General features: G+C 37.5%; 1 protein-coding gene across 22 annotated transcripts in view; it reads right to left on the bottom strand.

Moving 5' to 3' along the window:
- kif1ab (kinesin family member 1Ab) overlaps positions 1 to 15189 on the bottom strand; it is a 59759-nt gene that overhangs the window by 33195 nt on the left and 11375 nt on the right. For 12 of the 22 annotated variants that reach the window (XM_061920396.1, XM_061920395.1, XM_061920400.1 and 9 more), the window contains 14 exons: positions 15017 to 15090; positions 14757 to 14936; positions 14597 to 14665; positions 11431 to 11609; positions 9145 to 9256; positions 7791 to 7868; positions 7654 to 7719; positions 7543 to 7560; positions 7392 to 7470; positions 7235 to 7313; positions 4720 to 4862; positions 4559 to 4597; positions 840 to 1039; positions 676 to 755 (listed from right to left, as the gene is read on the bottom strand). In XM_061920396.1, the coding sequence (XP_061776380.1) occupies positions 676 to 755; positions 840 to 1039; positions 4559 to 4597; positions 4720 to 4862; positions 7235 to 7313; positions 7392 to 7470; positions 7543 to 7560; positions 7654 to 7719; positions 7791 to 7868; positions 9145 to 9256; positions 11431 to 11609; positions 14597 to 14665; positions 14757 to 14936; positions 15017 to 15090 (1396 nt within the window). The remainder of the gene's footprint in view (positions 1 to 675; positions 756 to 839; positions 1040 to 4558; positions 4598 to 4719; positions 4863 to 7234; positions 7314 to 7391; positions 7471 to 7542; positions 7561 to 7653; positions 7720 to 7790; positions 7869 to 9144; positions 9257 to 11430; positions 11610 to 14596; positions 14666 to 14756; positions 14937 to 15016; positions 15091 to 15189) is intronic. The other 10 variants (XM_061920402.1, XM_061920406.1, XM_061920408.1 and 7 more) reach the window with 3 other exon arrangements.

The following is a 15189-nucleotide window of genomic DNA, read 5'->3' as shown; positions in this document are numbered from 1 at the left end:
AATAATGTAAACTCACTACACCGGTATGTTTTAGCGCTTTCATAGCGAGTTTACTGACAGATATAAGTAAGAACTTTACACTACTTTATATTAGAAATGGCAACAGCGGAGGATGAATGTCCCATAACAAGAGGATGGAGAAAAAGAAGAAGCTTATCGACTACGGAATCGACACGGACTACAAAGGCGGACGGGCACAAATTTTGCGAAACAAAACGCCAGATAATATGTCTTACCTTATACACACACACCATAATCATACTCTTATGTTGAAGCACAGTATAATCCATCAAGCGGTGTGCCTTCATAGCTTACCAAAGTCGTACTACAACATTTTGATAGATTTTTGAGAGCTGTGTGTAATGTTCTATATTTTCAATGGACATATAATATTTTAGTGTTGTTTACTTGAGTCATATTGCAGTCTACACGTATCTCTTTTGTGTGACTGCCATTTACTGGTCACACTAATCATTTCACCATGTACCAAATAAAAAAGCTTCGAGGCCGGTAAGCACAACCAAAAGTTTCCGTACATTAGACGCAATGGATTATAAGGCGCACTGTCGATTTTTGAGAAAATGAAAGGATTTTAAGTGCAGCTTATAATCCTAAAAATACGGTAAGTGTAATTCAAATGACAGAGAACATAATAAAGCAAAAAAAGAAACCCACCTCTCCATGCGAATGGCCTCTGTACGTCGTAGTTTCTCCTCCCACGTCTCATTGAGTTCTGCGATGATTTTCTCCGTTTCCTGTTAGGGAAAGCAAGGTTTGATGACCTGTGTTATATTATATGTTGTAAAGCGAACTCATGTTTGGACTTCTTCATATCCCACCTTGAGTCTCTCTATGGCCTCTTCACTCGCTGGGCTAAAGATACGATCGTGGAGGTTGCTGATGGAGCCGGCGCGACTGGACAGGGCCGACAGCGATGGGGAAGGGCTCATTCCCGTCATGGCGTTGGTCACTGCGAAAAGAGCACCCCTTTGATTGACAGCCTGGCGATCGTTCGCAGAGTTCTTGTAATCGCACAGGTCTGTCAGAAAAGAGAGATGCCGGAACGAGGGAGACGGAAAGGTAGGGAACGGACACGCAGCGCAATGGATAAGAGGAAGCAAACAAGAGGGCAAGAGGGAGGAATACAAAAGAAAAAGAGAAAACTGAAATAAATTGAATAATGGATCGGAGAAGCAGAAGTAATTGGCATACCCACGCTGTTACTGAATGATGCATACAGACAAACGAATGACAGGTTAAAGGAAAACAACTTTCAAGCACCTTATGTAAAAAATATTTTTAATGATGATCTGACAATAACTTGTAATCACTTCTTTGCTCCACTATTGAGAGAGTCACTCGAAAGTTTTGTGGACAGCTTTGTGAAAAATAACAGGCTTTACTACACATCTTAAAGTAAAGCAAGAAGCACTGACTACCCGTCAGGAGCTGTAAGTTTGATCATTTTGTTCTGTTTTTCAGCGAATACAATAACATAGCAGGATGTTGTTGTTAAAATATAATGCAATGCTAGCATTGTTGCACACAGAGCTATGCTCGTGTTGCTGGCGTTTGTGTAATCCTGTCCGCCGCCTTAGTATTATATTGTTATATGTGATATATTGCATTTATAATATTGGACAAGCGCATTTGTAAAAGGTGGATAAAGCACACGAAGTGTTTCTTGGAACAACACAACAGCTCATTAGCATTAAAGCTATAAAGACTTACAAAAAGCGCTTTTACTGTCATAAATCCAGCATTAAGGGGGAACTGCACTTTTTTTTAAATTTTGCCTTTCGTTCACAATCATTACAAAACACATGACGACAGATGTTTTTTTGTTTTTTTAATGCATTCTAAATATTAAATAAACGTAAATAAAAGTCAACTTACAGCGGAGCCAATGGGAGCTCCACTATTCCGCTCATAAAATCCCATAAATAACCATTCAAAAAGCGCCAACAAAACTCCATTTACATTTCCATCCATCCATCCATTTCTACCGCTTATTCCCTTTTGGGGTCGCGGGGGGCGCTGGCGCCTATCTCAGCTACAATCAGGCGGAAGGCGGGGTACACCCTGGAAAAGTCGTCATCTCATCGCAGGGCCAACACAGATAGACATACAACATTCACACTCACATTCACACACTAGGGCCAATTTAGTTTTGCCAATCAACCTATCCCCAGGTGCATGTCTTTGGAAGTGGGAGGAAGCCGGAGTACCCGGAGGGAACCCACGCATTCACGGGGAGAACATGCAAACTCCACACAGAAAGATCCCGAGCCTGGATTTGAACCCAGGACTGCAGGACCTTCGTATTGTGAGGCAGACGCACTAACCCCTCTTCCACCGTGAAGCCCCATTTACATTTCGTGACTTGAAGTATTAGTGATATTATTACTATAAGCGCCAACGCAGACGAACTATTCAAAGCAGTGCAATGATCACATCATTGTGTGTAGATGTTTACGTCATTGATTTGGTCTTCTGCTTCCTTGCTTCCCTGCTCCCTATAAGTTTACTGTAGATCATAAATCATGCCTCTCACCTGAAAAGTAGATGGCTGAGAATATAATCTGACAAGTTGGGACACATTGACAACCTTTTAGGAGATGGTACTTATGAGACATTTTTCATCTAAATGGGAATACATGAACATCCTAACTGTCAGGATCCTAATAACAACGGGCCGCGCACAGTAAGTGATATTTTATTATATTTGTTGGCTTTCATAAAGTCTGCAGGGAACAGAAATCAGAAATGAATTTTTTTTTTTCGTTATGTGTTTTAATTAAAATGACCATAATACGTAAATAATAAATGTTATCATAAATGGGCCCAGTACTACATTACATATACGCTTACATCATCTATATAAAACCCTAATGGAGGTGTTTGGATGTTTTTTTTTTTCAATAGGCAGAATTGAACAGTTTCCATTGAGTCCATTGTAAGTGGACTTTTGATCAAATTTATTTAATATTTAAAATGCATTAAAAAAAATCCATCTATCATCATAATGACTGTGAATGATAGGCAAAATTCCGAAAAATAAGTGCAGTTCTCCTTTAGGCTCGAGTGTGGCCGCCGTACTTACAAACCATTATAACTGGACTTACTTTAAATCGTTGAAAAATTGTACAATATGGGACCAGGGCCACCCTGCCCTAAACGGCGAAGACGCACTGTGCATAGGGTCCTGCGATCTGTAGAGGTGCCCCGTTTTGTCAATTGATGAACAACAGGGTGCTTCATATGACAATTTACATCAAACATATATTGCCACACGCTTTCAACTTCTTAATTGTTAGTGTATCTTGGGGTGCACCGTAATAATAACGATCCTGAACAATGAAAGGTAAAGAGTTCAAATCAAGGTCAGTTTTAATGAGGTTAAAATTATTATTGTTTAATATACACTTGAGTTTTAATGATTCTAAAGTTAGTATTTTGCAGAAAAAAATTATGAATTAGTTTTAGGACAAAAACTAAACAACTAAAAAATTTAAATTCCAGTTTGATCAAAAACTTACAAAATTGTTTTACAAAAAAAAAGGTGTTTTTTTTGTTTTTTTATTAACATTTAAAATTAAATTCTGCTTTAAATGCACATTTTTATGAACTAGATAAAGTGTACACATGTGGACACTATAAAAAATGTGTGCCCAAACTTTTTGTCTCCAAGGGCTAAATTGAAAATGTGCAAATAAGCCATGGACCAAATACAGCATTTGAAGCATACAGTAGCCCCATGAAAGAGGAGTTTAACCCCACACTGCCATATATAACATAGTGGAGATCACATCTTTCAACAGATGGCCTCTGTTCGCTTTGTGGACATGTCATCATTTATTGTGCGAGCTTGAAGGAGTTTAAAACGAAAATATATTTTGGAAGCCACCCTATGGCCAATTGAAACGACTTGGCGGACAAAATTTGACCTGCCTGCCCCACTTGGTTCGCGCCTGCTATAAATCATTTGTTCATTCCTCTTGCACGTTGAGGGTACACTTTGTCATTTTCTTTTCGCATTAATTTTTCCAATAATATGTCAACAGTCTGTACTTCACCAGCTCACAAGCGTGATTATGAGAAATTAAAAAAAGAAAAAACAAGAAAAGCATTTCAGCATGAGATTTCATTTGGTGGGAGTTGTTCAGGTCAAGTGCACGCATTAAAGCACACACACAGCCACAGAGTAAGAGGATGCAAAATAATGAGCTCCTTGTCATCACTGCTTTGTGGTACACAGTTTTAATTTGTGATACGCAGTCCCTAGTTATGCTACGTATTCCCAAACAAATTAGGGACTGGTACACAATCAAATAAGTTAAATTACAAAAGCTGTACTGAGTTGAGCTTTAATAATTCTCCCTAAATATGAATCTACAGCATCATTTTAAGGATGATGCTAAGAGAGTGATCAATGTTTGTCCTAGGTGCTTGTTATTTTGCTTTCTGATGAGGAGGAAGAAGACAAGCCGGCTTTGTAATTCCATTCTATCAGTTGCAAAGTGCAGGCGTGCTTGCGCTACATATATAGCATACACACGTTTCAAATTGCTGATGATGGGGCCACTGCCTCGATATGCTGATAGGACAAAGAGGAGGAAAGACTTAGCATCCTCCCTCCGAGACACACACAGAAGTGGTAATGACTGTATTTGCTCCACGTGGAAGTGAGCATGTGATGCTTTTAGTGCTGACACTCACTCTCGATGATGTCACCCAGGCCCTGAGCGTACAGTAGGTCTTTGAGGCGAGCCACTTCCTCTTTAAGCTCACGCACAAGACGGTTGTTCGGATCCTCATTGATGACGGCATTGCAGCGGATCTGTTTGGCACGATCGGCGTACCTGCAGGAGGTTTTCAGACGGATAAATGGCCAAAGCACTTTAAAACGTGTTCATGCAGTTGAAAATATGTGTGGGAAAAAACTAAAATAGTGAAGACGAATAACCATATTTTAAAAACATTAAAATGTTTATTCTTCATATGTTGGATTTGAAATATTGTATATTTTCTTAAAAAGACTTGTTCCATTTTGTATGCTTAATGATGTTCTAGTGATGTTCTAGTAAGCGATTAAGTATTGAATAAATGCCCTAAAGTGATAATATGACAATTATTTGTAACGCTAAATAATTGCTAGATTCCATCCATCAATCTTGTAAACCGCTTATCCTCATTATGGTTACGGGTAAGAGTAAGCTGGAGCCTATCTCAGCTGAGTTCGGGCGAGAGGCGTGGTACACCCTAGTCTAGATTACAAATATAGAATATAATTTAAATGTATGACATAAAAAAGTGGTTTATTTGGATTATAAAGGTTTAAAAAAATGCTCAAACATTGAATAAAGCGCCTTAAATCGCTTGAAAATATGACAATTATCTAAGGCTTGTCAGGTTCGTCCCTGACAGTTTGGTTAGGTTTTAGTTTTTCCTGTCGTTGTTTCCTGTCCATCCATTTTCTACCGCTTATTCCCTTTTGGGGTCGCGGGGGGTGCTGGCACCTATCTCAGCTTAAATCGGGCGGAAGGCAAGGTACACCCTGGACACATCGCAGGGTCAACACAGATAGACAGACAACATTCACACCCACATTCTCACACTGGGGCCAATTTAGTGTTGCCAATCAACCTATCCCCAGGTGCATGTCTTTGGAGGTGGGAGGAAGCCGGAGTACCCGGAGGGAACCCACGCATTCACGGGGAGAACATGCAAACTCCACACAGAAAGATCCCGAGCCTGTAATTGAACCCAGGACTGCAGGACCTTCGTATTGTGAGGCAGACGCACTAACCCCTCTACCACCGTGAAGCCTTGTTTCCTGTCAAGCGCTCTTATTTTGTCTGTTTTCTGTGTTTCTCCCTGAGCGCTGTTTCCCCTCAGCTGTGGCTGATTGGTACCTGGCCACACCTGGTTTCAATCAGCCCGCTCCTATTTTAACCTGCCTTCCCAGCCAGTCTGTGCTGGATTATTGTATTGTATTGTCGCTCCTGTCGTGTCGTGTCATTGCAGCATAGCGTTAAGCTATATTTTGGTATCTGTTTGTAGCTTACTGTCTTTTGTTCCCTGCTTCCGTTTTGTTTTCATTCTACTAGTAACGACTTTTGTTTACCTGCTCGCTACTCGCTAACTTCTACGCTAGGCCCTTTTGTTTTTGCTAGCTTCCATGCTAAGCTCCTTTTGTTTTCTAGCTCCCAAACTAGCTCTTTTATTTTTGTTATCCGCCTCGTGCGCGCTTTTTGTTGTACACCCTTAGTTCTTGTTCTAGTATTTTAATTAATACACGTTTTCCTACTCAATGCCTGCCTCCTTCTCTGCATCCTGGGGTTCGTCACCAACTAACTCTGACAAGGCTTGTATTATTTAAGACTAAATAATAGCATAAATAAATAAATAATATTAATCACTTGATTTATATCCTAGCATATAATCTAAAAGTATATTGTATACAGTAATAGGGGTTTATTTGTATTGTAAATGTTTAATACATACATATATATACATACAGATATACATATACATATATGTATACATACATTTATATACATACTGTCTATATATATATATATATATATATATATATATATTTATTTATATATATGTATATACATATATACATATATATTTATGTTTATAAATGTATGTACACATGCATAATGCATATATATGCATGTATGTATTATATATATTTATATATATATATTTATATAAATATATATATATATATATATATACACACACACAAACACACACATAAGCTGAATAAACAGCTGATTATATTAAATAATATATAAATATATGAACATAATATATAAATATAAATCTAGATAATGATTTATAATATAATTTAAATGTATAACATACTGTATAAAAGGGGTTTATTTACCTTGTAAAGGTAAAAAAAAATGTCCAAATGTTAAATAAAGTGCCCTGAGTTAGTTAAAAATATGACAATTACAGTATCTATAAGGCTAAATAATTGCTTGTTGGATGGTAAAATTATTTTAAATTCTGGGCACAAAGCCGTATGTAATTTACACATCAAATGAAGTAGAATAATTGCTTATATTCCTACAAACACGGTATATATTTTAATACTTACTAAAACTAGCAGTTGAATGAAAACATAATAATAACTGCAGAATAGATATTTTTGTCCGTATACTTTTTTTTTTTTCAGAATTAAATACAACTAATTGTTACATGTTCCTTCTCTCACCGCAGGGTACTTAGGGTTTCATCGTAGTTGATGTCGGCAGGGCTGAGAGCAGCCACCATGGCTGTACGAGAGTTCCCACCTAAAAACAAGACAAATGCAAATACAAGAAAAATCCGAACAATTCAAATTAAAAAGGCTTGCAACTGAATGCACACACCTAAGTTCTCCCTCAGCAGCCACGTCAGGACCGAATCTCTGTATGGAATAAAACTCTCCACCTTCTTCTTCTTCTTGTTCTAAAGAAGAGTTTGAATTTGTTGAACAAATATACAAAACAAAAATACATGTGCAATGTTTGATTTACTAACCTTGTTTGGTACTGGGTCCTGTCAAACAACAGGGGAAAAAAACAAAGAGTAAATGGAATAAGAGGATATACAGTATACTGCAATAAATGTATGTGTTGCTTTATAGCATACCAGTTCAGCTAAAGCAGAAATAACTTTGCCTAATGTTGTCAGAGATTTGTTGATGTTGGCTCCTTCCTGAAAATGAAATATATAAAAAATTAGACCTCAGATTAGACACAATGTGAAGTGTCAACACAACACTTCACCTTCAGTCTGGTTCCTTTGGCTCCGGTGGAGTCGGCCCGCTCGCTACCAGCCAGGTCCACCAGGCTGATCTTACTGACCTATGAAGACATAAAAGGTATTTTTAGAAAAAAACAGTACATCGGAATGAAATAAGGATGTCAACGTTAACGCGTTAATGCATGTGATTAATCAATAAAGAAATATTACGTTACCATAATGAATGAAGATAATCACAGTGTTTGCACAGGCAGTGACCATGCCCCATGCCAGCCTGACAATAGTTAGCGCGATGTGCTCTACGCTTATCAAAATAAACTCAGACGGAGCTTTAGATAAAACTGAGGTAATTTGTTTATCGTTTATTAACTTTATCCTCGGTGCACCTCAGGTTGAAAATAGCATCCTAAAGCAAAACATGAACGTTAGGATGGTGTCGCTAGCATCAATCCTACAGTACATGGACAGCAAACAGAGGACAACAAACTATGCTGGATGAGTTTATCTGCTTTTACCACAAATAAATTAATCACTGTATTATCGAAATGGACAGCAGCCGCACGTCGGACACTTAACTGTGAACACTGAGTGCTGCAAGATGTCGTTCATTTCGCCAGCTAGCATCATACAAACTAACGGTAGTTTGTACAATAAAAGAGACCAGCACTGTCAACTGAAAAAGTAAATAAGCGTGTTTGTGTAACCGAGGGTTTGTAATTAGATGAAGCTAAGCAGAAAAGACCGACCATAACAAGGGAATCGAGAGGCAAGTTCTCGATTGACAAGCATCACGTCTCTCGTCAACACACTGGCTTCTTGTCCCGGCACCTTCTTTCACGCACACACACACACACACAAACACACACACACACACACACACACACACACACAATTCTTCCGGCTTTACAATAATAGCGTGACACCTCACATTCGGTCCAACTGCGCCAACAAAACGAAAAGTGGCTTACATTTATTTAAACAACTGGTTAAAGTAAGGAAGAGTAAATGCAGATGTAAATGGTGCACTGTGAAGTTGTTTATGGGTGTTTTTATTACATTCTTTAATAATATACTGTATATCTGTACCAACTACTTAGTTTGCTATTTTATTGCAAAGACTTTCAAAATATGCACTTAATTCTTACTATACTTATTGTCACCAAGTTTGGAGCAAATCTATGAATTGCAGTTAAGTAAAACATTTAAAAATCTTCTATGACATTCTGACCATTAAATTGACACACATTAACATCTTAAGTAAATTTGATTCATGCAAGCAAATAACTTGTAATTGATCATGATTAGGAGTGTTATTAATCTGACTAAAAAAACAATCACTAAAACGAATTTAAATCTCCGGGCATAACATGTCTGAACCTTTTCTGATGTGTTGTCACTCTCAGAGTCATATTTCTTCTGAGTGAAGATGATGTTAAAAACGGCGTGGGAGCGGCTGCTGGTCTCGTTCATGTTTGTAGCAGCAACGGTCCTGAAAAAAAACACACAGTGCTGTGTTTGGGATGCATTATAAACAGTAAAAATTCAAACTAGTTACAGGAACGTAACCTTATTATGTTGTATTAGCTTTAAAACAACCGCAATGTATGAGTCAAAAATATAGAGACTCTTTCCTGTTCATTAGGATAGGAAAGCGTCTCCATAGTTTTGACTGGTATTGTACACTGGCACGGACTAAAGCGGAATAGGTTGCATGGCTCCCCTCCATTACATTTCTAGAACAGACCTGGGCAAATTAAAACCTGGGGGCCGCATGCGGCCCGTTAAGCTTTTCAATCTGGCCCGCCGGACATTCCCAAATATCTTTTTTTAGATGGAAACTGTACCCGCCATTATGATGTGCAATGATGTTTTCAAATTACTGTAAGTCTTGAACTATACAAAGTATTTCAATGGTTGGAATCTGTGCTTTGCATGATATACGAGTTACTATGGTCATCTAAGTCACAGCAGCTCAGACGAGGCACCAAGCAGTGTGGGTGGGCAGTGTTTCCACAGAGTGTTTCCGGAGCGGCCAGCCTGAAATGCGGGTGTCAGGGACAGACGTGGAAAGAGATTTTTACAACAAAGTTCTAAAGATTTGTTATAAATCAGATGTATCAGATAGTAGGTGGGGTTTTTTTTACCCTTTGCATTCATATTTTGCTGTGTTTGTTGCATTTTTGTTGCATTTGGTTTGATTGTAAAATATGTCGATCAACAGGGGGTGTGACGTTCATACGTTGTCAATATTCAGTGTTTTATCCTTCATAGTTAATATTGTAAATCCCACATTGTTTAATTTCATGTACATTCTGGGTGTCTCATTCAATAAAAACATTTAAAATTCCATTTCATTCTTTAAGGTGGTCTGTCATAACGTTTTTAGCCTTCAATCAGACATTATTGTGAGGTTTTGTATTAACGTTCCTAAAAATAGATATACCGGCCCCCAGAACCAATTTTTTCTCTAAATTTGGCCCCCCGAAGCAAAATAATTTCCCAGGCCTGTACTAGAACAATTGTGGACTAGCCAGGACGACTCTCATTCATTGGCTGCTAATGATACTGTAAGAAGTGTGAATTGCTTGCACAATAGCCTTAATTTCAAGACATGACTTGAAATTATTTACTTGTATCAGTCTAACATGAACATGCATATAAAAAGAGTATTACCTCTGTGGGGGAATCTCTGCATGTGCAAATAAAGAATATAAAATAGTAGCTATGGGGTTTTATTTTTCTAGAGCTGTTTAGTTGCTGTACATCCAATTTCCATCAAATAGCAAACCAACTTCAACTGAGTCAACAAATGCATGATCAATTTTAGTGGCTTCATGGAGATTACACAACAGGCCGAGACAGAGAACTAAGAATGATCTCTTACTGTTGCTTTAAGGCAGGGGTAGGGAACCTATGGCTCGTGAGCCAGATGTGGCTCTCTTGATGACTGCCTCTGGCTCTCGGATAAATCTGAGCTGACATTACTTAACACGATAAGTAATGAATAATTCCACTTGTAATCAAAGTGTTAAAAATATCGTTCAAAAAATAAAACATGCTCATGCATTTGAATCTCTCCATCCTTTTTCTACCGCACTTGTTCAAGAAGTTGCATTAAGGGTAAGAAGTGATTTATTTATTATTGGTTAATTTAGGGCTCGCCCTCCTGGGAGTTCTTCAGACCAACTTGAGAGCCTGTTTCAGGGTAACAATATTTTTTATTTTTCAATAAGTCTCTCAGTTGCTTTCCAGCAATTGTCTTTTTCTTTATCGTTCTCGCTCGCACTCTGGCTCCTGCCCCAACCCCGTCTCTCCTCCTGGCTGCTGCTTCTAAACAGAGCGACAGGTGATTAGATAACAAGGCCCAGGTGGGCAATCTACACACCTGTCGCTGATTTCGAGTCCGGTCCTGGCAACACCCAGCTTCGCTGCAGGACCGCAGGCCACACCCCTCCACAGTTAGCTTCAGAATACCAATGGTTTTGCAAGAATAAGAGACCTATTATACTCTAGAAATGTTTGTCTTACTTAAAAATGCACGCGTTTAGTTGTGTTCAGTGTTGAAAAAAAATATTTTATGGCTCTTACGAAAATACATTTTAAAATATTTGGATTGTTGGCTCTCTCAGCCAAAAAGGTTCCCCACCCCTGCTTTAAGGTTACCTTGCTTTGTTTCCAGAGTCCATCAGGTCCTGGATGTCGTTGTAAGAGGTGACGGCCAGTTTGGACAAATCTTCCACATAGGGTCCCATCAGCGGGTGCTCCCTCACGCGCAAGTTGCCTTTGTTTTTGGGGTTCAGCAAGTCGCGGACCCGCTCGCAGTAGATTTCCATGTAACTCACCTAAGTGGAGGAACCAGGCGACCATGAATATATAATCTTTAACCCTCTGGGGTATACACAATTTAATAGCAGTTAGCTGCTACCAAGACGAAAAAGTCCTCGGAGAGTTTAAAAGGTCTAAAAAATGTGTTGATTTTTTTTTTTTTTTTACTTTTTTTGTTTAAATCTCTCAGTCAACATCAGGCTGAATAGAAATAGCTAACATGTCATGTTTTGTTGTTGTTTGTTTAAGTTTTGAATACATGTTTGATCTAATGGTCAGTTATTTTATTATTAAAATAAGTTATTATCCTTACAGTAAATGTTAAAGGGCTAGGGCACTCAGGTAAAAATATACATAGGATTAGGAATAACACAAATTTGATTAATTGTTTTATTTTAAGTTGTGTCAGATTCCGAACCTAATAACCGTTGAGTAACATGGGACAAAAAAGTCATTACTACCATAATAATTAACATTTTGAACGTTAAACGGCACAGTCATTATATCACATATTTTAGAGAAAAATATGTCGGAAAAAAAATCCAAAATGTGTTTATATACTCTTGGATCCCTGAGGACTTTTGCCTCCTGGTCAGGACTTTAATGGGCTGACATTATTTCCCAGTGTATTGTTGATGTATGAAAACATTTCAAACAAAAATAATAAAAATAAAAATAACAAAAAAAAACTTGGGGAAAAAAATCATGCCATTCGTAGTAACACAACCAATGCAATTTCAAAAAATATAGCAACAATAATTGATCTGAAAGGTTGAAAAAGTCCCTAATATACTAAGGGTTAAGCTATAATTATAAAGATAACCAACAAATATATTGTTTATTTTCTTTAATTTAGTATTCTCTTGATTATTATTATTTTAGTATATCATTATTCTTATATTTATTTATATATATTAATTGTTGTGTTTGTTGTGATTATCATCATTATCATTGTTACTATCCGTTACAATCAGTTGAGGTCTTCTTGGATTTACATTAATTCGCAATATAGATTATTTCCACTTTTGTCACACCCAGAGAAACATCGAGTGGAAATTTCTGTCTATAGTGTCATTCAAGTCCTTAAGTGACTCAGGATCTGCGATCATTTCCTCCAGATATGGTCCAATGTTCACTAAGTACTTATTGAAGCTTTCAACTAGTTTGTTCAAATTGTCATTTTTTATATTTCCATCTGAGAAGTATTTAGGATAATCCTGATTATCGCAGTTTTTAATAATGCCATTTAGGATGGATGCCCCATGTTGCTCTCATATTGTTTTTTTTACGGTCCAATAATTGACTGTAGTATTCTTTCCAACGTGTTCGTAGTATGCCAGTTAGCTTGTTCTTATACGTTTTGTACTTGTTTTCTGGCTCTGTAGATCTTTGTGTTATAAATGTTATATATAATGTATTCTTCCTGTTGCTAGTATTTTTTAATCCTTTTGTCATCCATGGTTGATTGTTTTTATTTTGCTTCTTACTGAGTTGTTTCAATGGACAGTGTTTGCCATAAAGCACCTCAAAAGTTTTTAAATAATTACCACATGCATCATCTACATCATTTTCACTATATACATTGTTCCAACTTGGATCTCTCAGATTATTCTTGAAAGCTGTCATACTTTGTTCTGTGCATATTATTTGAAATTTATTTTTGTCATCAATGTTGCTCTTCTTGTAGTTTTGTCATAAATTATGAAAACTGACAGATGATCCCTGATGTTGGATATTGGCAAAACACTTGTGGTATTATCAAAATCATTGGTAAAAATATTATTAACAAGTGTGGCGATGTGTCCTGGGATTCTGCTTGGCCTTGTGATTTTAGGATATAAACTCATGCTGTACAATGTGTTTATAAAGTCATCTATGGACTTGTTAGAATTCACAAGGTCAATGTTGAAGTCTCCACATAAAGTTATTTTTTGACTGATTTCAGTAAAAGTTGCCTTAACGCAGTTTTTCAACGTATTAATGTTTAACTTAGGTCTATCTATGTATACAACTGATCAGTACGTTTGAGCTTTTTTTCATTACATATTTTAATGGTTATACATAATGGTTATACATTCAATATTATCAAAAGCTAATGACATATTTTTTACCACTTTGTAGCTTAAGTTCTTCAACATGTACACACCTACTCCCCCTTCGTTCTTGTTGGTTAGGTTGATATAATTTAGTTCATATCCTTCCAGGTCAAAATCCATTCCTTTTCTAGCGTTTATCCATGTTTCTGAGATAGCGATAACTTTAAAGGGTTCGTTGAATTGTTCTAAAAAATGCCTCACGTTATTATAGTTTGCATACAAACTTCTGCTGTTTAAATTAATAATCTATGTATGTTGGTACCTACTCAGAGGCCTTGTGGACCTACTCAGTGTCCTAGTGGTTAGAGTGTCCGCCCTGAGATCGGTAGGTTGTGAGTTCAAACCCCGGACGAGTCATACCAAAGGCTATAAAAATGGGACCCATTGCCTCCCTGCTTGGCACGCAGCATCAAGTGTTGGAATTGGGGGTTAAATCACCATAAATGATTCCCGGGCGCGGCACCACTGTGGCCCACTGCTCCCCTCACTTCTCAGGGAGTGATTAAGGGGATGGGTCAAATGCAGAGGACAAATGTCACCACACTTAGTGTGTGTGTGACAATCATTGGTACTTTAACTTTAACTTTATGTTAATAATAATGTTTGTTGTCCATTTTAATGTTTCTGTTATATTGTTCATCTGCATAATAAAAACAATTATTCTTGTAATGAAAGAAACCATTTGTATCTGGAACTAAATCCTTACCTAATTCCGGACTAATGTGCTCTATGCTGTTGAAGGTTTTCAGTTCCATATATTCCATATATTAATTATATTAAATGGTTACATTACTTGTGGCACTTTTCATATATTTTGTTTAGAGTTTTATTAGATATGTAGCTTTAATGGTCTGCACAAATTCGACAAGTCATTCCATGTTCTTGCAGAAAGTTGGACATGTGCTCACCTCAACAGAGTAAGACATGCTGTTCTCATTGTTGCTGTCACTGATCTTGGTAAAAAGGTCCTCACAGAGCTGAAGAACCAAAACAGTGATTTAAAACATTTTGGTTTGTTTGTGAATGTGTTTTGACTGGAACATTACTGAACAATATTGATAACAATACCAGAGGTATGATGCCCTCTTGGTCCGTCTCCTGTCGCCCCATCATCGTGTAGCTTTTGCCCGCCCCGGTCTGTCCGTATGCAAATATGCACACGTTGTAGCCCTCGAAAGCATGAAGCAGCATTTCCTCGCCGATGTCCTTGTACACCTGCATCTGCGATGCATAATTGATGTCTTCTGGCTGCAGAAATAAAGAAAATGTGTTTTGAAACAAATAATATGCCATTGTACTGTCACATGCGACCGTATGTGGACACTGACCGTGGTGTGAGACCAGTAAGAGTAGTCAAAGTTGAAACTCTTGTTTTCTTTCGGCTGTTTGGGGTTCAGGATTGCTGCAATAAATAGAACACAGAATGTGAGTAGTAAAATACATCTCTTTTAATATGTGTGATGTAATTGTAACATTTTTAGGGTTACTATAATGTTATTTT

Source organism: Nerophis ophidion, linkage group LG14, assembly GCF_033978795.1.
Source record: "Nerophis ophidion isolate RoL-2023_Sa linkage group LG14, RoL_Noph_v1.0, whole genome shotgun sequence".
Taxonomy (NCBI): domain Eukaryota; kingdom Metazoa; phylum Chordata; class Actinopteri; order Syngnathiformes; family Syngnathidae; genus Nerophis; species Nerophis ophidion.
This window is presented reverse-complemented; position numbering and strand designations above follow the sequence as displayed.